This window comes from Apodemus sylvaticus, chromosome 5, assembly GCF_947179515.1.
Source record: "Apodemus sylvaticus chromosome 5, mApoSyl1.1, whole genome shotgun sequence".
NCBI classification, from domain to species: domain Eukaryota; kingdom Metazoa; phylum Chordata; class Mammalia; order Rodentia; family Muridae; genus Apodemus; species Apodemus sylvaticus.
The window spans coordinates 66,911,921-66,937,240 of record NC_067476.1 but is presented as its reverse complement, the minus strand read 5'-3'; the positions used below and the strand labels follow the sequence as shown (position 1 = coordinate 66,937,240).

At 38.2% G+C, this 25,320-nt stretch overlaps 1 protein-coding gene across 1 annotated transcript; it reads left to right on the top strand.

The window, feature by feature from the left end:
• The first annotated feature begins 1,672 nt into the window (after nucleotides 1–1,672).
• Nucleotides 1,673–2,626, top strand: LOC127684269 (olfactory receptor 8K1-like). Its single transcript, XM_052181223.1, has one exon. It carries the CDS (start codon nucleotides 1,676–1,678, stop codon nucleotides 2,624–2,626), a length of 951 nt encoding a protein of 316 aa, XP_052037183.1. The 5' UTR covers nucleotides 1,673–1,675.
• The last annotated feature ends 22,694 nt before the right edge of the window (nucleotides 2,627–25,320 follow it).

Genomic DNA, 25,320 nt, shown 5'->3' with positions numbered 1-25,320 from the left:
ACTTTAACAAGAATCGCTTTCTCTCATTATCCATCTGGATGTACTTCTGCTTCATACCCCCTGTCTACTTGGGTTGTCTTTCCTGAAGATGTGGCATGATATTTTATTTATTAGACTATATTCATATGTTGGATGAGGTATATGGATCTTAACTTTGCCAGTTATATAGGAGATAATTTTAAAATTATTGCAGCCTCTAATCCTCAGCCTGCTTGAGTCCTATATGAGTGGGAAAGAGAAGAGATTCTACTTTCTAGTGTACTGAGAGGATCATGTGAGTTCAGGTCTATAAGGAGATTAAAGTATATCCAGCACATAAAAGTTTTTTTTTTCCTTTTTCTCTTGAAATTTATATTTGTTTTACTGGTCTCTTTTCATAATTCTCTCCAGGTGTTTAAAAACTGGCAGGATATTCAGGACCATGTTTTCACAAAAGGAAGATGTACTGTTCAGAGACCATTAGAAATAGTGATTCAATATGAAGAACAGACAAGTATTGAAAAATCAAGCTGAGATGTGAGGATATTCTCAAATAAGCCTCTAGAATTAGGTTTTGCACTTAGGTAAACAAGCTGATGTGTGCATTCATCCATAACCAGAGATGTCCTTACTGCTACATGACCATCAAATACAATGTGTAAAGTATTTCCAATTGTTTCTTTAAGCATGTGTCTGACTTGTTCAGAAATAAAAGACATTTTCTATCATTTGTATCTGTCTATATCTAGACAGTCTATATCTAGAGCTAGAAAACAATGATATGTTTTCTAGATCTATAACTAAATTCATAACCAGAATATCATTGCCTAACAGGGTATACACATCCATATCTATTTATCTATAGTATGTGTGAGTTTATATGTGTTTAAGGATGTGGAAAGACTCAGTGTAGCAGAATAAGGCAAAACCAGAACAGGGAATTGGGAAGGGATGGGTGGGAGAACAGTGGAGGGAAAGGGACTTATGTGACTTTCAGGGAGTGGGGGGGGGGGGCAGAAAAGGGGAAATTATTTGAAATATAAATAAAAAATATATCGAATAAAAACAGAATATAAACATGTTTAAGGATGTGTGTGCTTTTAAGCTTCAAAATTTAAAAAGGAGAAATAGAATAAGAGCCTTTTTACATACTTAAAAACTTGGCAACAAATGAAGTAAATACTATTTCTTTTTATCATAATCAATAATTATTGCTGAATATGATGGTACATGCATGCATACAATCCCAGCACTGAGCTGTAACAGGTACAAGTGGCTGGATCAGAAGTTGTAGGTTGTTCTCAGCCACATAGCTTATTTGAAGCCAGGCAAAACTACAGAAGATTCTACTGATACAGAGATAGGATGAATACAAGTTCCAGACCACTCTGAACAAAACCCAGTCTCAAAACATAGAACAAAACATGAAATCAAAATCAAAACCACTTAATACTTTTATTATTCAGCCCCTTTTACACCCTACCTTACCATTTTTTGTTTTGTTTTTGTTTTTGTTTTTTTTTTTTTGGTTTTAGATATAAATGTTGCCTTCTATATTTCTCTTGAATGAAGCAGAAGTGGTTAGATTGAAGAAACCATATCTTACATGTCATGCTATAAATTCTCTGACATACAGCATTTGAGAAATAACTTATGTTAAACTTACTTCCTGCACAGATTGATACTTTTGAGCCAAATGGAGAAATCCAACCACAGTGCAAGGATCCAAGTTACTGAATTTATTCTCTTGGGACTCACCAACAGCCCAGGCCTCAAAGCACCACTCTTTGGAATATTTTTGATCATATATTTGGTAACACTGATGGGCAATCTGGGCATGATTATTCTGACTCATTTAGATTCAAAGCTACATACTCCTATGTATTTTTTCCTGAGACATTTATCAATCACGGATCTTGGTTACTCGACAGTTATTGGTCCAAAAATGATGGTAAATTTTGTTATGCATCAGAATATCATTTCTTACACAGGGTGTGCTGTGCAGCTGGCGTTCTTTGAGATTTTCATCATTACCGAACTGTTTATCCTCTCAGCTATGGCTTATGATCGCTATGTAGCCATCTGCAAACCTCTTCTCTATGTGATCATCATGGCAGGAAAAGTACGATGGGGCCTTGTACTGGTACCCTATCTCTATAGCATTTTTGTGTCCTTACTTCTCACAGTTAAGTTATTCACGCTGTCCTTTTGTGGCTCTAATGTCATCAGTTACTTTTATTGTGACTGTGTCCCTCTGATATCTCTGCTCTGTTCTGACACACATGAATTAGAGCTGATTATTTTAATTTTCTCAGGCTGCAATTTACTCTCCTCCCTCCTCATTGTGCTCATATCTTACATGTTCATTTTTGTGGCAATTCTCAGGATGAATTCCAAGGAGGGGAGGTCCAAAGCCTTCTCCACATGCAGTTCCCATCTGACAGTAGTGGTTGTGTTCTATGGAACACTGCTGTTTATTTACCTGCAACCCAAATCCAGCCATTCTTTTGAAATTGATAAAATGGCCTCTGTGTTTTATACACTAGTCATTCCTATGCTCAATCCATTGATCTATAGCCTAAGAAACAAAGAAGTAAAAGAGGCCCTTAAGAGAACTCTTGCTCATGGACTCAGCATCCGCACTTAATACCTCAAGATTTACATGCATAGCTTTCATACTGTGTCAGACCAGGAGTCACACAAGATTATCAAATATCAGAAATGTACAGCAAGCTTAAGTCTTTGATCCATTAAAAATTTCCAATATGAAAAACCTTTGTTCTTTCCAATTCAAAAGAATAAAAAATAGTACTAACAAAATAAAATCCTCAAACGCTAATCCAGATCCCATGGGAAACTATAATTTATAAATATTGGAAAATGTAGAAATGCAGGGGTTTTTTTTATTTAAACTTCATCTTGTAAAATAAAAAATAATGTTTAGTTAAAATGAATGAATATACAATATAAATACCAAAAGGACTAAATAAGTCTTATGGTATATTTAGAATAATTTGTAAAACAATTAAATTAATATATTATCCCTGGATTATGGTATGACAGAATTAATTATGATGAAACATGAGGTATCATCTTAGGGTGATATAATATTCTTTCTCTTGGAAAATGTTTTTCAAATGCCATAGGCATTTTTGCATATGCTTTTTAATTTTTTAATATTTTGATTAGTTCTTTGATAATTTTGTACCTACTTTTATCATATTTGCCCTCTACCCTTAACTCTTCTCATATTTATCCACCTTCCCTTTCAACACACTTTATGTTTTTTTTTTATTTTTTTATTCTCACTTCAAGGATAGTCTTGCGTATGTGATCTTCTACTAGATCATGGTTGATTTATCAGGTGATCCATTTTTATACAAAATTGTCTCTTTCTCTACCAGAAGATAATGAAGAAGAGTTTTAATCCAGCAACATGACTGGTCTGGCAAAATATCTCATCCAAAAAGCTTCTAGGTCTATGTGATCCAGGTGAAAGGCACACATGCCCAAGATTACAGTATGATCTGGCTGGAATATAGACACAACCTGGGTACACGTCTTTAAACTCAAACAATGAAAGGCTAATTTTAGAAGAACGAAGCAGTGATGCTTGAAAGTGACATCTGATTGATGGAGGGCAGTTCAGTGAGTGAAATTCAGTTGAATTGAAGCAATGCAGTGGAGTTCAAATAAGTTCAGTCAGTTGAGAGTCAGTGCAGAGAGTGTAGTGCATTGCAGTACTGTTGAGTTTGTGCAGTTCAGTGCACGTCAGGAGAAGCAATCGAAACCAGAGAATAAGGAGCCAGAAGATTAAAACACATTGCCAGAATTAGTTTAAAGCCAAGCAGAGCAATTCAGAGAGAAGCTGAGAGAAGAGGACAGATTGAATTAGTCAGCTTAGAAAGGAATTTTAGCCAAAGCAGCTGAATTGAACCAGAGAGACAGAAGTTACAAAGAAGTAGAAAGTGTGAGTTTGTTAAGCAGTAAGCCCTAAGATGACAGTTACTTCAGGTGATTAAAATTACTTGTCAAGCTAAACAATTTCCGACTGCTTAAAACATGGTGCCCAACTCCCCTTTTCATGCTAGGATTTGATCTGTTTTAGTGTAAGCAATCAGACACAACCATGGACAGCTAGAGGAGACTTCATAACAATCAGGCATCTTTACAACCAGCTCTAGGGGACCTAGTGAAGATACATATTATCTTTAAGCAACAGTGTCACTCTTGTGTCATATCCCATTGTGCATGTATCCTCCCCACTCTCTTTCTCTCCACCCTCTCCCAGAGGCTACCTCTGACTAGCAACCCCCACCAATAAACATTCCATGTGAGACCAGCTGCATGATATATTTGTTTGGGACCACGCTGCCTACTTCTAGTATTGCTACCATGAGACTTGGTGCTTGCAATCTCCCTTCATAGATCGTCATTTGGTTCATAGTTCTGAACCTGCCACCACATGAACTGGTCACCACCACATGAGCTAAGTCCATAGGCCTGAACCTCATCCCAGCATGTCTGCCTGCTACACAGCCTCACTTTCTGCTCATGGGATTGCTTCTTTCCATTCAAACACCGGCAATTGGGTAAGCTTATATAGGGTCTCTGGTACCAAGGGAGGACTAGCTACCCTTTAGTGACTTCACAGTTATCCAAAGTCTTTTTACTGCCCTGCCTCCTTATTCTAGAATGCTTTCCCTTGAGAGAGATTTTTCTCTCTCTTTTCTGAAATAGTTCCTTTTTTACTGCTATGAAATCCTGGGTTTTGATGAGTTCAACTCCAGAGTTTACCGCAAGATGACCTGGTGATCTGGCCAAGCTACTGCATTTGTCCTTGGGACAGTGAAACAAACAACTTGATAGCTTCTACTCACCCACTGTGTGCTACATCTTCGATTAAATTTGGAGGCTCACCACTGAGATGCCTCCTGGAAAATTTCAAACTTCTAAAACTAACACCTGAATAAGGGACTCCAAATTTACCCACCTTTGCAATCAGGTCTGACTCCACTATTCAGTAGGTAATGACTCCAAGTGTCTGTATAATGGAACTTTTCATCTACCATTTTAAAGAATCTTTAAAACTATTGCCAACAAAATGGAAAATGGAAGGAGGTTCATTATGTCCAGGCCTTTTCTTATCTTCACTCCAAACCTTATCTTTGCTCCTCCTGTTCCCTAGCTCAACTCCTATTAACTATGAAATCTCAACCAAAAGAAGCTTCTCCTATCCTTGATCCAGCTAACAAACCTTCCCCTTATCATCACAAACACACCTCTACAATGTCCCCTACTTCCCCAGCCTCACCATCTTCCTCTTCCCACTAGATCTCTCCAGAGCCTCCTTGTTCAGCTTCCTCAGACCCTTTCCCCTCCATTCCCAGCTACAGAGTGCCACAGATGTCCTACACTGGCACCTACTGTCAGTCTGCCAACCAGTTGCTCTAGCTCAACAGCCAACCCCCCCCACTTTCTCCTGACCTACCTCAGCTTCAGTCTTTCCTTTAAATGAAGCATCACTGGGGTAAATGGTCTAATTAGAGTACATGTTCCCTTCTCACCAAATGAACTTTCTCAAATAGGAAAAAAAAAGAAAGAAAAAAGACTGGGATCTTATACCTCTAACTTCTCTGCCTCTATTACAGAATTTCAGTATTACTCACTTTGACTTTTCAGGTTGTCCATGTGATTCTCAGTAATAACTTACTCAAGGAGAAGAACAGAAAGGGTGAACTTATTAATCAGTAAACCTTGAGATGACAGTTAACAGTTCCAACTACTACCCAGATTTCCTGGCCTTCTAAAACTCAGGAGCCAACAGGTTCCAGTCTCTAATATGGTCAACAGGGTCACTGGGCATAGGAATGCCCTACACCCTGAAGGCTATAAAAGCAATGCTGAAAATGCCATCAGGAGGGACATTGGGCTTTTGATTGCCCTCATAACACTCAGCACAGGGACATCATTACAAGATCACCCTCCAGCTGATCTTCTAGGCTTGGTCATGTGTGACTGAAGGGACCCAAGCTCCTTTGACCTGACCACATCCTTCTCCAGCAGAGAATTCTGGGTTGTCATGTTGTATGGGTGGTCCATTTCTTTTTTCTTGGAAAATGGGGGCACTTAATCAGTCCTGATGGAGTTTTAGGGACCCAACTCTTTCTTCTTTCCCTATTGTTCAGGTAGTGGGACAGCCTTACCAACCTCACCAGACTCCCACCAATTGACATTTTTAAGGGTGTTCCCCTCACACATTCTTTTTTAGTAGTGCCAGTGTGTCCTGTTACCTTATTGGGAAGGGATCCTCTAGCTAAAGTAAGAGCCTCTATTTCTGTTGCTCCCCTCACTTGCCTAACCCAAATTTACCAGCAGTCCCTCTCCTCCTCCTTCAAACCATCCAACCTACTAACTCTAACATGTCATTTCCTTTGCCAGCCTCTCAGATAGACCACAGATTATGAGGTTTCCAGAAACCCTCTGCTGCTAAACACCATTATCCTGTTTTCATCCAATTACAAGATCATACCAGTTACATCACACAAGCTTAATACCCTCTTTATCTCCAGACTCTTGGGGAACTAAAACCTTTCATCTCTGTCCTCCTAAGGAAAAAACTCCATCCTAACTCTTCCCACTTTAACACCCCTATACTAGCAGCAATAAATAAATAAATAAATAAATAAATAAATAAATAAATAAATAAATAAATAAATAAGCTAGTGGGACCTATTGCTTGGTTCAAGATCTCAGACTCCTTAATTCTGCAGTTGTTCCTGTCCATTCTATTGTGGGTAATCCTTACACACTTCTAAAAATCATCCCATCGGAAATTCTCATTTCTCTGTCCTAGATCTCAAAGATGCATTATTTTCTATCCCCCTAAATGCTCAGTCATACACTCCTTTTCCTTTACCTGGACTGACTCTTACACACACTTTTCTACCCAAATCACCTGGACTGCTCTACCTCAGGAATTCTAGGACAGCCCACATCTATTTGGCCAGGCCCTGACTTCTGACTTACTCTCTTTGTCTCTCCCTAAACTTAAGATTATTCGTTATGTACATGATATTCTTCTCTGCAGTCCCACTCTAGAAATTAGCCAAGCTGATACCTATGCTCTTCTAAATTTCCTGCCTAGTTGAGGCTACAGAGTCTCACCTTCTAAATTCCAACTGTCCACTCCTCAAGTCACCTATTTGGGAATAACAGTTATCCCAATACACAAGACCATTAACATAGCAAAATACATAACTCTGTCTCTAACAATTCATTTTACAAAAGAAGACATTTTTTATGAATGCATACATTATATATGTACTTTAGCAGCCACTGAACTCCTTATTTGAGAGTCCAAAAAACTAGCCTTTGGCACTCCTATCACAGTTTTCTCACAACCTAACACAACTTCTAACATACGAAGATTACAAATTCTTGCTCCCTTCAATGTTTTCTCCCTTCAGGTAGCACTAATAGAAGAATTTACACTTATTTTAAATCATATTCCAACCTTCTTAATATTTCCAACCTTCCTCTACCAAATACTAAACACTCCCAATCTTTCCCCTGTACAAAAAAATAGAGGGTAGCCACTAGAAAAGTCCCAGATACCAGGGATACAAGAGGTTCATAAGACCCAACAGGGATGACATTAGCCAAAATACTCAACAAAAGGGAGATAGAAACTGTAGAGATCTTATCCAGTGAATAGGCATGGCTCTTGGTTGAGGGATGGAGCCAACCACCCACCTCAAAAATATTAATCCAAAATTCCTCCTCTCAAAAGAACTGTAGGGACAGAGTGGAGCAGAGACTGAAGGAAAGACCATCAAGAGACTGTTCCACCCCAGAATCTGTCCCATCTGCAGATACCAAACACAGACACTATTTATTGATGCTTGCTGACAGGAGCCTGGTATATCTGTTCCCTTAAAGGATCTGCCAGAACCTGAGCAATACAGACTCTGATGCATGCAGCAAACCATGAGAGTGACCCTGGGGACGCCAATGGAGAAGTTAGGGCAAGGACTGAAGGAGCTGAAGGAGTTTGCAACCCCATAGGAAGAACAATATCAACCAACTAGATCACCCAAAGCTTTCATGGACTAAACCACCAACTAAAGAGTGCAAATGGCGGGGACCCATGGCTCTAGACTGATATTTAGCAAAGGATGGCTTTATCTGGCATCAATGGGAGGGGGGTCCCTTTGTCCAGTAGAGGCTCGATGACCCAGTGTTGGATAATGGTAGGGTTGTGAAGTAGGAGTGGATAAGAGTGTACCTTCATAGAAGCAGCGGATGGGGAGGGAATATGGGTTTGGGCATGGGAAACTGGGAAGGGGGATAACATTTGAAATGTAAATAAATAAAATAACAAAATTTAAAAAAATAGGAGAATCTCTAGGTATAAGCACAACAATTGACTATCCAATACGAAGTGGTCAACCCTAAAAACATACTTACAAATAACATAATACAGACTGATCAGGTTATATTTAGGAATATAAACAAATATATATGCATATAATAATAACTTAAAATATGACTATGTTTGACAGAGAATAAGAAGGATTACATTGAACCACTTGAATGATTGAAAATGGAAGGGGAAAATTATGTAATTGTATAAATCTTATAACAAAAAAACAAACAAAAGCAAAAAAAGTTAAAATAAATCTCAATATGTATATGTATAATTTACTCAGTAAAAGATCAACACTAATTTATCTTCCAGTATTTAATTATACTTAATAATGTTTATTCTGTATTTTTATATTTATATTCAATTCCTTATGCTTCTTTTCACTAATGGGGATTTTTGTTATTATTATTTCAAGTCAAGCCGAAGGAAGCTACTATTTAAATTTTGTTGAGCTTAAAACATAAGATTCAGAGAAATTAGCATCTTTATTTCATCATATTATTACAATTGATATATTAAGTTTTGTTTTTAATATATTTTAATACCTTTGAGTGCAGGGAAAATTTTTTATTACAAATTTCCATATTTAAACCCTAATCCCTCAGAAAATAAATGAATATGGAAAGTGAACCTTAAAAAGACAATTATATTTGCATTCATCCAGCTCTGGCAGAGCCTCTCAGGGGACAGCTATACTGGGCTCTTGTCAGTAAGCACTTCTTGCCATCAGCAATAGTGTCCAGGTTTGGTGTGAGCAGAAGGGATGGATCCCAGGGTGGGGCAGTCTCTGGATGGCCTTTCCTTCACTCTCTACTCCACTTTTTGTCCCTGCATTTCCTTTGTGCAGGATGAATTCTGGATTAATATTTTTGAGGTGGGTACTTACCCCACCCCTCAACTGAGAGCCATGCCTTTTCACTAGATATGGTCTCTATAGGTTCTATCACCCCTTTGCTGAGAATTTTGTCTAAAGTTCTCGGTATTGGGTCCTAGGAACTTCCTGGGTCCGTGACATCTGGGAATTTCTAGTGGCTACTCCTAGTTCCCCTACTCTCACTACTACATACCCCTTTTCAAACTCCTGACCCTTTGAACTTCTTCCCCATCTCCTCCCATATCTGAACTGGTCCTTTTTCCCCTTCCCTTCCTCTTTTCCTCCCAGATCCCTCTCTCTCTCTACTTCCCAGAGATTTTTCTCTTCACCCTACTGAGTAGTACTGTAGCATCCACATGTTGGTGTGATCTTCTTTCTTCTTGGATTTCACATTCCTTTTTTAAACAAACCCAAAGAAAGATAACCACTCAAATATAAAAATAACATAAAAAATGACAGGAGGTAAAAAATCACTATTCTTTAATATCTCTTAACATCAATGGACTCAATTCCCCAATAAAAAGACATAGACTAAAAGACTGGATAAGGAAACAGCACCCTACATTTTGCTGCATACATGAAAGACACCTCAGTGTCAAAGACAAACACTACCATAGAGTAAAAGGCTGGAACACAATTTTACAAGCAAATGGTCTCAGGAAACAAGCTGGAGTAGCCATTCTAATATCAGATCAAATTGACTTTCAAACTAAAGTCATCAAAAGACACACGGAAGGACACTTCTTGCTGGTCAAAGGAAAAATCCACCAAGAAGACCTCTCAATTCTGAACATCTGTGCTCCAACTGCAAGAACACCCTCATTCATAAAAGAACCTTTACTAAAGCTCAAAGCATACATTGCACCTAATACAATAATTGTGGGTGACTTCAACACTCCACTCTCCTCAATGGACCAATCAGGAAAACAGAAACTAAACAGGGACACAGTGAAACTAATTGAAGCTTTGGACCAATTGGATTTAACATATATATATATATATATATCTGTTATATATATATATATATCTGTTATATATATACCTGTTATATATATATCTGTTATATATATATATATATCTGTTATATATATATATATCTGTTATATATATATGTATATATACATATATATATATATAACATTTCATCCTAAAGCAAAAGAGTATACCTTTTTTCTCAACACCTCATGGTACCTTCTCCAAAATTGACCATTTAATTGGTCACAAGACAGACGTAAACAAATATAAGAAGATCGAACGAATCCCATGCCTCCTATCAGATCACTATGGAGTAAGAGTGGTCTTCAATAGCAACAAAAACAACAGAAAGCCCACATACACATGAAGGCTGAACAATACTCTACTCAGTGATACATTGTTCCTACATTGTTCAAAGACTTTTTAGAATTTAATGAAAATAAAGGCACAACTTACCCAAATTTATGGGACACAATGAAAACAGTGCTAAGAAGAAAACTCATAGCCCTGAGTGCCTCCAAAAAGAAACTGGAGAGAGCATACACTAGCAGCTTAATGGCACATGTGAAAGCTCTGCAACAAAAAGAAGCTAATTCACCCAGGAGGAGTAGAAGACAGGAAATCATCAAACTCAGGGCTGAAATCAGTCAAGTGGAAACAAAGAGAACCATACAAAGAATCAACAAAACCAGGAGCTGGTTCTTTGAGAAAATCAACAAGATAGATAAACCCTTAGCCAGACTAAAATTATAGATGAAAAGGGGGATATAACAACAGAAAATGAGGAAATTCGAAAATTCATCAGATCCTACTACAAAAGCCTATACTCAACACAACTGGAGAATCTGGTGGAAATGGACAATTTCCTAGACCGATACTAAATTTCCATCTAATGACTTTATATGACAATTCAAAGGAAATGGGAAGAACACCAACTATAAACATATGTGCTGACTAAACAAGTCTCAGTTTAATTATATTTTAGATAATTAAAATTCATACAAATTCTCATGCCCTTTCTTCCTCAGCAAGATATAAAATTGTCTTACAGCTTCAAATACTGGATGCTAAGAGCATGACTGCCCTTCCACATTAATTAAAGTAGTCCACAAACTTCATCTGATGCAGCAGTATCTAATTCATTATCTCTCATATTACTTCAGCACAAGTTTAGACAGAAAACCTTGAGTTTTACAACTGAAATTTAACTTATTCATAATTTTTAAAAAAATATTAAATAAAATCAACCTCACCCAAGGACTGCCCCTTGAATGGAATAGCAATGGTAGAAAATATGTCTTAAAAAAAAAAAGAAGGAGAAGTAGAAGTATTTCACCTTCCTGTTCTATCTGTGACAACTCCATGTCTGTCTCTCATTAGAACAAAAATAGGCAACAAAAAGATAATAATGAAATATAATAAAATGAAAGATAAACAAATTGAAACAGGATAAAACAAATGAACATAAGGAAAAGAGCCCAAGAAAAGGCACAAAAAACAGCTATAGTTATTCAGATTCACACATTCTCGTGCCCAGATATCCCATAAAAACACAAAACAGGAAACCATAACATATACACAAAACCTGTAGTGTAATGAAAAAGAATTTTAAAAATTATATTCAATTAAAAATAAAAATAATGTCTCTACCAAATCCCTCCATTCTGGTCCAAGAGAACCCTACAGTAAAAGCAACAGGAAGGTGGTAAGAATCATAGAGGAAGAGAATACCAAGTAAGCGAGGCTTCCCAGACACAAAAGGTCTGGCACACAAATCTATTCACAGAGACAAATGGAGCATGCAAAGGGTCTGAACCAGATGGGGTCCTAGTGATTGAAAAGTAATGGACAAATGTTTCCATCCCAAAATGGAAGCTATTTCCTAAAGATAATCACTTTCAAATGAAAAAATAGTTTACTGGAATAAAGTCTCACTGGGGGAACAAGTCACTCTTAAGGGTAGGCCACATGCCCAGCCGTAGATGGCCAACAGAAAATGAACTCAGTAGCATATTTGGAGGTTTGTTGTCTTATAATACCATACTGGAGCTTTTAAAATTTAATCCCTGTCCTTTCTTCAACATGTTTTATTTCTTCTGGCTTTAAAATAATGAATGCAACTCTTCTTGCCTATAATGTTAAGGAAAAGGTATTCCAACCTGTTGGATTCCCAAATTTTTGCTTTTGTTGTCGTTGTTATTTGTTTGTTTTTTAAGATGACCTGTATTTTTTGGAGGTAACTAATAAATTAATCTTCCCTTTCTCACTTCACTGGGTAAAGGTATTTACTTCCCAATACATGAATATTTTCAAGATGAAAGCTAGTGGATTTACAGCAAACTATTTTGCATGTAGTTCAACTACAATTAATTGAGAAACTGGGTATTATCTCTATTGGCTAATTTATTTTATTCAAATATAAAAATCACTTTGTATATGTTTATTACTGAAGGAAGGTGATAGTATGGAATACACATGACCTTATAACTTAGGCTTCTAACTTCATATCAAAACTGGGAGAAAAATTATCTTCCTCATACCAAGGGTTTAACTGTCCTTACCACTTAGGAATTTTTTTCTATATTCTTTGTTTACATTCCAAATGCTTTCCCCTTTCCCCCCATATGTCCCATAAACCCTCTTCTCTCCACCCTTTCCCCAATGACCCCTTCCCATTTCTCTGTCCTGATACTCTCCTACAATGATGGATCAAGCCATTCCAGGACCAGAGCCCTCTCTTTCCTTCTTCTTGGGAATCATTTGGTGTGCTAATTGTGTCTTGAGTATTCAGAGCTTCTGGGATAATTAATATACACTTATGAGTGATTGCATTCCATGTGTATTCTTTTGCTATTGGGTTACCTCACTTAGGTATATATTTTCCGGTTTCAACCATTTGCCTAAAAATTTCATGAATTCATTGTTTTTAATTGCTGAGTAGTATTGTGTAAATATACCACATTTTCTATATCCATTCCTCCATTGAGGGAAATTTGGGTTCTTTCCAGCTTCTGGCTATTATAAATAAGGCTGCTATGAACATAGTGGAGCATGTGTCCTTATTGCATTCCTGGGAATCATCTGGGTATATATGCCCAGGAGAGGTATAGCAGAGTCCTCCGGAAATGTCATGCCCAGTTTTCTGAGAAACTACCAGACTGATTTCCAGAGTGGTTGTACCATCTTGCAATCCTACCAGCAGTGGAATAGAGTTCCTCTTTCTCCACATCCTTGCCAACACCTGCTGTCTCCTGAGTTTCTAACCTTAGTCATTCTGACTGGTGTGAGCTGAAATCTCAGGGTTGTTTTGATTTGCATTTTCCTAATGATGAATGTTGAACATTTCTTAAGGTGCTTCTCAGACATCTGAATTTCTTCAGATGAAAATTCTTTGTTTAGCTTTGTACCCCATTTTTAATAGGGTTATTTGGTTCTCTGGGGTCTAACTTCTTGAGTTCTTTGTATATATTGATATTAGCCCTCTGTCAGATTTAGGGTTGAAGATCCTTTCCCAATTTGTTGGTGGCCGTTCTGTCCTTTTGACAGTGTCCTTTGCCTTACAGAAACCTTGTAATTTTATGAGGTCCCATTTGTCAATTCTTGATCTTAGAGCATAAGCTATTGGTGTTCTCTTCAGGAATTTTTCCCCTGTGCCCATGTCCTCAAGGATCTTCCCATGTTTCTTTTCTATTAGTTTCCATGTGTCATGTTTTATGTGGGATCAAGAACTGACAAATGGAACCTCATTAAATTACAAAGTTTCTGTAAGGCAAAGGACACTGTGAGTCGGACAAAATGGCAACCAACTAATCAGAAGGCTGAACTAATAGCTCTTATGCTGCCTTTCAATTAGTACAAGAACAATCCTTAAACATCTATACAGACTCCAAAGGATATGTTTTTCATATCCTTCTGTCCCATACTGCTATCCTGAAGCAGCACAGGTTACTTAACAACAAAAGCAGCATCAGTAACTAATACAACCCAAATTATGGCCAGGCTAAAAGCCTCCCATCTCCACACAGCTATTGAAATTGTCACTATGGGTCTCACCAGACAGATGACTCTATTGTCTCCATGAGAAACAATGTAGCTGACAAAGGAGCTAGAGCTGCAGCCCTTAGGGGCCTAAACTCTTTCACCCACCACAGAATATTCTTACACTACTAATCACTTATCCTCTCTCACCCACTAACACTCAAAACTCTGTCCTATCTTCACCAAATCTTTCACCCTAACAGTCAAACACGGTCTTATTTTGTTAAAACCCATCTACACCCTTCTCCTAAGGACTTCCCTTTCTTAGAATCTATTACTGTTACTTACAAAATCTGTCAGATGTCAGACTCCAACTCTAGATATCATAGAACTCCCTCTTCCTACTCACAGACTAGAGATTCCCTTCCTGGAACCCACTGGCAATTTTACTTTACCCACCTGCCCACTGTCAACCATGTCAAGTATCTCCTAGTCCTAGTAGATACCTTCTCAGCGTGGGTAGAGGCATTCCTCACCAACAAAAGGGCTCAGGCGTGTCTGATCTCCTTCTAGAGATCATTTGCTGATTGAGAATCCCAGGCTCACTCCAGTCAGAAAATGGTCCTTGAATTCACCTCTCAAGTTTCTCAAACTCTATCTAAAGCCCTCAATGTCCCATGGAATTTTTGTATTCCCTGTCAACCCTAGTCTTCAGGAAAGATAAAAAGGAGTAATTGCTCCCTAAATACCACTATTCTCAAACTGTCACCAGAACAGTTTAGGTAAAACTCCTACCACTGGCTCTTTTTAGGTTATGGTCTCTCTCCAAGCAACCAGTTTTTCTCTCACCTTTTGAGTTCATGTATGGATTTATGGTTCTAACTCCTGCTCTTCCAGCCACACACTCTTCCCTCCCATATTTTGTTACTACCTCTCTCTCCTATGGAACTTTGCTGACCACTGTCTACCATGGCCACACACTGACGCCTGCCCACTCCCTGTCAATATTGGAGATCAGATTCTTCTTTGTCCTTTAGCTCATTGGTCCTAAATTACAGGCCACTTCAGGGTAATTGTCATGACTCCAATAACTGTTAAACTTGAAGAACTATTTCTTAATTTTTTCTGTTTTGTTTTATTTTTATTTTTCTCTCTTTTTTCAGCTTAAATTGTTTTCTTTTTTATAATTAGATATATTCTTATTTACATTTCAAATGTTGTGCCCTTTCCTAGTTTCCCCAAAAAACTCCCCTAACCCATCCCTCTCTCCCCCTGCTCACCAATACATCCACTTCTACTTCCCTGTTCTGCCATTTCTGTATACTGGGTCACCTAGCCTTCTCAGGACCAAGGGCTTCTCCTCCCTTTGATTTCCAACAAGACCATTCTCTGCTGCAATCTGGAGCAGAGATGCTCATTGTATCTGGAGCAATGGGTCCCTCCATGTATACTCTTTGATTGTCAGTTTAGTCCCTGGGAGTTCTGGGGGTACGGAGTGGTTCTTGATGTTCCTTCTATGGCACTGCAAACCCCTTCAGCTCCTTAGGTCCTTTCTCTAGCTCCTCCATTGGGGACCCTGTGCTCAGTTCAAACTATGCATGCTCTGGTCCTTCTTAGAATAGGGAACAAAATTAGCACTGGAAGAGATACAAAGACAAAGTGTGAAGAAGAGACTGAGGGAAAGTCCATCAAGAGACTGCCCTACCTAGGGATTCATCCCATATACAGTTACAAAACCCAGATACTGTCATGGATGTCAACAAGTGCTTGCTGACAGGAGCCTGATATAGCTGTCACCTGGAAAACTCTGCCAGTGCATGAAGGACTATTTCATTGAGTCTACCTGTCTCTCCTCAAACCTTATAACCCTCAACCTCAAAATTACTTTTTTTTCTACACATCAACCTCAAAGAACCCAGCTCTCTTAAGCTCCAGAAGATGTTGGGATCATCTACCTTGTTCTCAATCCCAGAAAATTGAGACTCTAATATGGCAGCTGTCTTTGACCCTACTGGATTTCTCCTCCCACTGCTGTTCCTTTCCATCTATGGTAGCCATTATATCCAGAGATTCAAGGTTTGAGAAACCCCCCACTGGTAAGAAACAGTCTTTCTAAAGAGGGTCAGATAACTACTCCATAGCCAGAAGCCAGGAGGTGATCCAAATGTCATCTCTGTATCTGCCATTTCATCTAAATATTATGAACTCTTTGTTTGCTTCCTCTTTGACCAGATGAAAGCTAATTCTAAAAAAAAAAAAAAAAAAAAAAAAAAAAGGCCATACAAAAACAGGGACTGTGTGTATTGGTCTTCACAGACCAATCACTTCTTCTATTAATGATGCAAGAGCCTCTTCTTCAGTTTCAGAAACCCATGGAATCCCAGGTGGGAAACAAGAGTTGTTGGTAAGCTCTACTGTAAGAACAAATCTAAGTCCCCAAGAAGTACTACTCACATCCAGAGAAATTATATCTCAATTGTCTAAAGTCTAGAAATTGGAGAAACAGAAGAAATTAAACACTCCTCCAAGGTCATTATTTCCTTGACATCCCCGTCATGAATGGTACTAAGCTGTTATTTAGCCTTCTGCTTCAGACCCTGACCTTGGCCTACCACCTCCTTAAAGTCATCCAACCTGGCCACTTTAAAGATTGCTGGCTATATGGAGCTCCTGGAACTGACTCACAACTGCCACTTACAGCTTTTCGAGTGACCCTGCCAAGTAACCTCACTTCACCTTTCATCAACTGCCCCTACTCTGGTGTTGCCACAATCCCATACCTTTTCTTTATCATTCTACCTGCCACTAGTCAGGAGTTTACATAATGGTAAATTCACTAAATTAGGAATAATCCACAGCAAAGAGTCCTGGTTGTAGACTCAATACCTGCCCAACATAACAAGAGGGAAATTCAAATTGTGCCACTCCTGGATTCTGTGGGAATAACTGCAGGTGATATTACTGGAATAGCAGGGCTGACTATATCTCTAACCTTACATAATCAGTTGTTTTTCTGGTTTGACAACAGACTTCAAGAGGTGGGTCAAACCACCACCCTCCAAAGATGGATGCATTTCCTGGCAGTAGTGGCACTTCAGAACCTACAAGGACTAGATCTTATAGCTAAAAGGGGTAGCTCCAATTTTGGATGTTGTGTCAAATATGTAAAAATGCAGAGAACAACCTGATGCCTCTGACTCCTAGGTATTCAAAAATACCCTATGGAAATGGATACTGCCCTTCCTAATCCCCACTTATGTCCTTTTTTTCAGCTTTTACTATTTGTTCCCTGCCTTATTTACCTCCTCTCCACATTCCTCCACAATGACAAATTTAGAAAATTTCTAGCCGATTAATCACTTTCTTTTACAAGATTACCAAACACTGTCCGCAAAAAAGCCTGATGCAAAAGACTAATGAAAAGGACCCTGGTGGTGTCAGCAACACCTCCAAAATTGACAAAGTCCCTAGAAATCAGGAAGTAGTTTAAGAGATCCAATGCCCCTATCCCGCCTCACCCTCAATCCCCTTCCCCTCCGTTTCTTGTCCTCTAAAAGAAAAAGAGAGGAATGCTAGCAACCAATCACATCTGTGGTCAGCTAGAAGGCATCTTTACAGCCAGCTCTCAGGGACCTGGGATGAGACACGCCATCTCAAGGCAACAGCATCACTCCTGTGTCTGTCCCTTTGCACATGTGCCATGCCCCCCTCTTTCCTTTTTTTTTTTTTCATTTTATTATTTTTTATCTTTCTAACCTTTTTTTTACTTGATATATTTTTTATTTACATTTCAAATGATTTCCCCTTTTCTGGCCCCCCACTCCCCAAAAGTCACATAAGCCCTCATCCCTCCCTCTGTTCTCCCACCCACCCCTTCCCACTTCCCTGTTCTGGTTTTGCCTTATACTGCTACACTGAGTCTTTCCAGAACTAGGGACCACTCCTCCGTTCTTCTTGTACCTCATTTGATGTGTGGATTATGTTTTGGGTATTCCAGTTTTCTAGGTTAATATCCACTTATTAGTGAGTGCATATCATGATTGATCTTTTGAGACTAGGTTACCTCACTTAGTATGATGTTCTCCAGCTCCATCCATTTGCCTAAGAATTTCATGAATTCATTGTTTCTAATGACTGAATAGTACTCCATTGTGTAGATATACCACATTTTTTGCATCCATTTTTCTGTTGAGGGATACCTGGGTTCTTTCCAGCTTCTGGCTATTATAAATAGGGCTGCTATGAACATAGTGGAGCATATATCCTTATTACATGCTGGGGAATCCTCTGGGTATATGCCTAGCAGTAGTATAGCAGGATCTTTCAGAAGTGAGGTGCCCAGTTTTCTGAGGAACCGCCAGACTGATTTCTAGAGTGGTTGTACCAATTTGCAACCCCACCAGCAGTGGAGCAGTGTTCCTCTTTCTCTACATCCTCGCCAACACCTGCTGTCTCCTGAGTTTTTAATCTTAGCCATTCTGACTGGTGTAAGGTGAAATCTCAGGGTTGTGAAAAGTACACAGTTATAGATCCTAGTCAAAACAGATACATCTAAAAAACCACTCTTGCACTAAGGCTCATGGAACATTGTGGAAGATGAAGCCAAAGATTCTAAAAGCCAAAGATGATTAGGGAGTTTTTTTGTGAGATGGGGCCTCATAGTAATATAATAAGATACACCTATAATGTCTTATTAGCGTAACTAACTCTGAACCAAATCAAGAAAAGAATAGACATGCCACTGTGGATGAGGAAAAGCCAAAGGACTCCAAACTACACAAAAATTGACAGGCAAGGAGAGGGAGGTAATAGGGAGAGTGGTTCAGGTTTGGGAGGACATGGGGAAGTACAGAGGGTCAGGAATTGGAAAGGAGGTGTGTAGCAGTGGGCGAAGAAGAATGAGGATAGCCACTAGAAAAGTCCCAGATACCAGGGATATAAGAAGTTCATAGGACTCAACAAGGGGGACATTAACCAAAATACCCAACAACGGGGAGATAGAACCTATAGAGATCATATCCAGTGAATAGGCATGGCTCCTGGTTGAGGGATAGGGCCACCCACCCACCACAAAAATATTAATCCAGAATTCCTCGTGTCAAAAGGAACTGCAGGTACAGAGTGGAGCAGAGACTGAAGGAAAGGTCATCTAGAGAGTGCTCCACCTCAGGATCTGTCCCATCTTGCAGACACCAAACTCAGGCAGACACTACTTACTGATGCCAAGAAGGGCTTGCTGACAGGAGCCTGGTATAGCTGTCCCCTGAGAGGATCTGCCAGAACATGACCAATACAGACACTAATGACGCATGCAGCCAACCATTGGACTGACCCCGGGAACCCAATGGAGAAGTTAGGACAAGGACTGAAAGAGCTGAAGGGGTCTGCAACCCCATAGGAAGAACAGTAACAACCAACTAGATCCCCCAAAGCTTCTAGGGACTAAACCACCAACCAAAGAGTACACATGGGGAGACCCATGGCTCCAGCTTGATATTTAGCAGAGGGTGACCTTATCTGGCATCAATGGGAGGGGAGCCCCTTGGTCCAGTGGAGGCTCGATGACCCAGTGTAGGGAAATGCTAGGGCTGTGAGGTAGGAGTGGATGAGGGTGTACCCTCATAGAAGAAGGGGATAGGGAGGGTATAGGGGTTTGTGCAGGGGAAATTGGGAAGGGGGATAATGTTTGAAATGTAAATAAATAGAATAACAAATAAAATTTTTTAAAAAATAATAGAATCTCTAAGAACAAGCACAATTGACTATTCAATACCAAGTGGTTAACCCTAAAAACATACATACCAATAACATAATACCAATAACCTGATGAGGTTATATTTAGGAATATAAACAAATAGATATACATGTATGCATTTAATAATAATTTAAAAAGTGGCTATGTTTAAGAGAGAACAAGGAGGACTACATGGAACAACTTGAATGGTTGAATGGAAAGGAGAAAATTATGTAATTGTATAAGTCTCAAAACTAAAAAAACAAAAAAAGTTAAAAAAACCTCAAGATGTACGTGTACAATTTACTCAGTAAAATATCAACACTAATTTACCTTCCAGTATTTCATTATGCTTAATAATGCTTAATAATGTTCTTATTGTATTTTTGTATTTTAATTCCTTGTGTTGCTTTTCACTAGTGTTTTTTTTTTTTCAGAGTCAAGCCTAAGGAAGTCAATATTTAAATTTTGTTGATCTTAAACTATAACATTCAGAGAAATTAGCATCTTTTTTTCATCATATTATTACAATTGATCTTCCAAAGTTTTGTTTTTAATGTATTTTAATAGCGTTCAGTGCAGGACTTAATGTTTTATTACAAATTTCCATATGTAAACCCTAATCCCTCAGAAAGTAATGAATATGGAAAGTGAACCTTTAAAAGACAATTATATTTGCATCCATCCAGCTCTAGCAGAGCCTCTCAGAGGACAGCTATACTGGGCTCTTGTCAGTAAGCCCTTCTTGCCATCAACAATAGTGTCCAGGCTTGGTGTCAGCAGATGGGATGGATCCCAGGGTGGGGCAGTCTCTGGATGGCCTTTCCTTCACTCTCTGCTCCACTTTTTGTCCCTGCATTTCCTTTGGACAGGATTAATTCTGGATTAATATTTTTGAGGTGGGTGGAAGGCCCCATATCAACTGGAAGCCATGCCTTTTCACTAAATATGGTCTCTATAGGTTCTATCTCCCCTTTGCTGAGTATTTTGTCTAAAGTCCTCCATATTGGGTCCTAGGAACTTCTTGGGTCCCTGATTATCTGGGACTTTCTAGTAGCTACTTCCAGTTCCCCTACCCTCACTACTACACACCTCCTTTCAAACTTGTGACCCTTTGTACTTTTCCCCCATCTCCTCCCATATCTGAACTGGCCCCCCTTTTCCCTTCCCCTTCTCTAGTTCTCCCAGATCCCCATCTCTCTCTGCTTCCCAGAGATTTTTCTCTTCCCCCTACTGAGTAGTACAGTAGCATCCACACTTTGGTGTGATCTTCATTCTTCTTGGATTTCACATCGTCTATGAGTTGTATCATGGGTATTCTGAACTTCTTTTGGGAGGGGGTAATATCTGCTCCAAAGCTCTCAGGGATTAAACCACCAACCAAAGAGTACACATGGAGTACCATGGCTCCAGCTGGATATATAGCAGAGGATTGCCTTATCTGGCATCACACTGGGAAGGGAGCCTCTTGGTCCTGTGGAGGCTTGATGACCCAGGATAGGGGAACACTAGGCCACTGAGGCAGGACTAGGTGGATTGGTGAGAAACCACTCTCATAGAAGCAGGGTAGGGAAAGAGGGGGGATTAGCAGGCTTGTGGAAGAGAAACTGGGAAGGGGATAACATTGCAAATGTAAATAAATAAAGCAACCAATAAAAATGAAAGACAATTACATTAAAATGGGTTCATTATATTGAACTACATGTTCTTAAAATAAGAAGTCCCTCTCAGAGCTCAGGGAACCCAGCAGAAGAGGAGGCACAAAGCATGTAAGAACCAGAGAGTTTAGAGGGCACTAGAAGAGCCTCTAAGTCAATTGACTAAAGTTCATATGATGTCATAGATACTGAAATAGCAAGTATAATAATGACATGGATCTGCACCAGGTTCTCTGGGTTATTCATTATAGCTTTCAGTTGAGTATTTTTATGGGACTCCTGAATGTGAATCAAAGGGTCTCTGATTCCTATGACTTCTCTTGGTGCTCTTTCCTTCTAATGGTTTACCTTGTCCAAATTCAATATGATAGTTTTTGTTTTATTTTATTATAGTTTTATCTTGTTATGTTTGGTTATTATCTCTCAGAAGTCTGTTCTTTTGTAATGAGAGATAGAAGTCTGATGTATCTGGATAGGAGAAGTGGTATGGAGGTACTAGAAGGAGTGGAGACAATCAAGTTATAAGATGTAAGAAAATAATCTACTTTTTAATAAATGGGAAATTACTATACAAATAAATAAGAAGAAGAAGATAAGACTATCAGACAGTTAATATTATCCCTGTCCTTGTTATGGATTTTTGTATATTTACTCTAAATACAAATATATCCTATATATTCAACTTCAATCTACTACTTGTTGAGAAAAAACACCTATAGGTAGAAGCCCATCTATAAGAGTTGTAAACAAAGGGCAATTCTAATGTTTTAAAGGCATTTCTTTAACAAAATGGGGATTATCTTTTTCTGAGCTTCTTCCCACACAAATCTAGATCTTTTCACTTAGAACTAGCAACTGACAACACCATCAAAATGAAAATGAAGCTATGTGCTTCTATTTTTATTAGAGAATATAATTTAAACTAGAAGGCTTCATAAGAGGCTCATAGAGACTGAAGGAGTCTTGGAGCCTGTATGGGTCAGCATTAATTCTTCTGCATACATGTTGTGGTTGCTTAACTGGGGTTTCATAGGATGCCTATCAGTGTGAATTCTGTTATCTCAGATTCATTTGCTGCTCCAGGCACCCTTTCCTCCTACAGGGTTGTCTCACCAGTCTTTAAGTGTTGGTTTATGCACATATAGTCTTATAGCATCTTGTTATGGCATATTTGCTTTTGATTTCCCTGGGAGGCTTGATTTTTCTAAGGGAAAAGAAAAGAACATGAATCGGGGCTGCGGGGGGTGGGGAGAAACGTATGTTGGGAAGAAATTTGGAGCAAAGGAGGGATAGGGGACTGTGGTTGAGATGTACTATGAGAGAGAAATTAAAAAGAAAAAAGAGGAACAAACAAAGAGGGGTTTTAAGGTGTCACTCAATGAAAGTCTTATTTCTTTTTGTTTTTATTTTAATTAAAATATTACATTACAAAAAAGGATAGAGAGGTAAAGACAGAAAATATATTCAACACAAAATTAATTCAAGTAAGAAGACGTGAGGATATAGCAAAAAAGAATTAGGCAAAAAATAGAAGAAACCTGTGGGTCTTTCAATTTGCACAATATGAAAAAATGTCATTTTCATCATATACACTTTCTTGTCTGTGGTAATTTTTTTGTAGACTCTCTCAATAACTAATAAGCTATTTGAGCTTTTTTTCATGTATTTTTTAGTAGTGTCTATCTATGTAACTATGATTGTCCTACACTCCCTACACAGACCAGGGTGGCCTCAAATTTACAAAGACCTACCTGCCTCTGCCTTCTGAATGAAAAAATTAAAAGCATATGCACCACACCTGGCATTGTGCTAGTTTCTTTATTTAGTCACCACCCGGAGCAAATAACCACACCCAAATTTTTCACTTTTTAGTTTCTCACAATCTTAAAAAGGATATATTAGGAATACAGTATAATATACAAACACAAGTCTTCATAGTAAATATGCAAATAGATGAGCCCATTTTTAATAATAACCTAACTTCTAATTCTAAATTTCTAAATGCATTTCTGTTTTTAGATATTAGGAATTACAATTTAAATATGTAGCTTATTACATAATTTCTGAGTGTCCATAATTCAGTTCATAAAAGTATTAAATATGTGTATATATGTGTGTGTGTGTGTATGCATGTGTGTGTGTGATTTCATAAGAGAATCTACACAGCAAAGAATATGTTGAATGCATACGATTGAATAAGATTTACAGTGGACACTGAAGGTAAAAAGTACACAAATTTAAATTCAATGATTACAAAATACATTTTTGAATCAAAAATATTTAGTCATATTGACAAGACATGACTTCACATGCATGTCATACATGCATAATATACCTAAGGAGACCAGAACCATGAATCTAATGTCTTCCTCTATGTCTCCCTATTTCTTGATCCAGTACTTCCTGGAACTGTAACCTATACTTTGACTATGCTAGCTAGCCAGTAAGCACTAGAGATCCTAAGTACAATGTTGATTGACCATCAACTGAGGCCTTTACCCAAGTATTTAATGTAGTTACTGGGTCTTTATACTTTCAATGAAAACATTCTTAGACACCAACATATGTCTTTGTAGACCAAGGAAATTGTAGATTACATTCCACTTCATCGCATTCCTGGAGGTAATGATTGTGTTAATTCTATTTCTGAATTAAAGGGACATCAAACATGAAGACAGATGTTGGAATGAATAGCACATTCCATAAAGATATAACTCTGTCCTTGCTTTATTGGTATATCATTAGTTCTGAGATTTTAAGTAATGCATGTTTGCAATAAAGAATTTTGGCAGGAAAGGGAAGTTCTTCGACAGATGTCATTTCATCACTACTCCTCTTAGATACTATGGACTTAAACTCAATTCAGCTCAGTAATACAGACTCAAGACTACTCCAAAGAAAGCTCATGGTGAACACAAAAGGTAAGAGCATAGGGAGTTTTCCTCCCTCCTGGGGATACGATGTGAGACATTTTCTTAAAAAAAATAATGGGTGTTTATGACTGCATTAATTCCTAGAGGGTTCCTAGAGGGCAATATTGTTAAGGAACCAGGCCTTGTGGCAACTTCCCAAAGACTATTTATAGATCATAGTATCACTAGGATATACAGTTTAACACTCAAAGGTTTATAGAACTGAATCAACTCATGGATACAGCCATGTAGATATTTTAACTAAGAACATGAAATCTAATATCCATTCCAGGTGGGTTAAAAGTAATTCATATTATTGTATAAGGTTTTAAAATCAATATTATATCTCAACACAAACAATCCCTTTATAATTTTAGAAAGCTATGAATTGCTAATAATCAAGTAGCAAAATTTTCAAACTAGCAATTTTTGGGGATATTTTAACTATTTTCATTAATATTGGTTGGTGTAATGATCATTCATTCATATGTTTTAAAATTGAATTATCACTGTGTCTTATGTATTAAATAACATATTCCTGAAACAGTGCATTTTTGTCAGTGAGATGATTTAGATAGTTTTATTGTTTATATGGTCTAAAAGGGGCATTTTCTTTCCTCATTACATTTATAAAAGATCAGTTGATGCACAGTGCTGAAAACAAATAACATCCCTCCTCAAGAATTGAAATTTCATTGAAAAAATGTATGTTAAATGTAATTATATTTATGCGTAGGGGTACACAGCCATAATCCAAGTTCCTAAGAGGTTGAAGCAAATAG

Excerpts from the sequence above, each read along its gene's own strand:
- LOC127684269 (XM_052181223.1), top strand. The coding sequence starts at position 1,676 with ATGGAGAAATCCAACCACAGTGCAAGGATCCAAGTTACTGAATTTATT.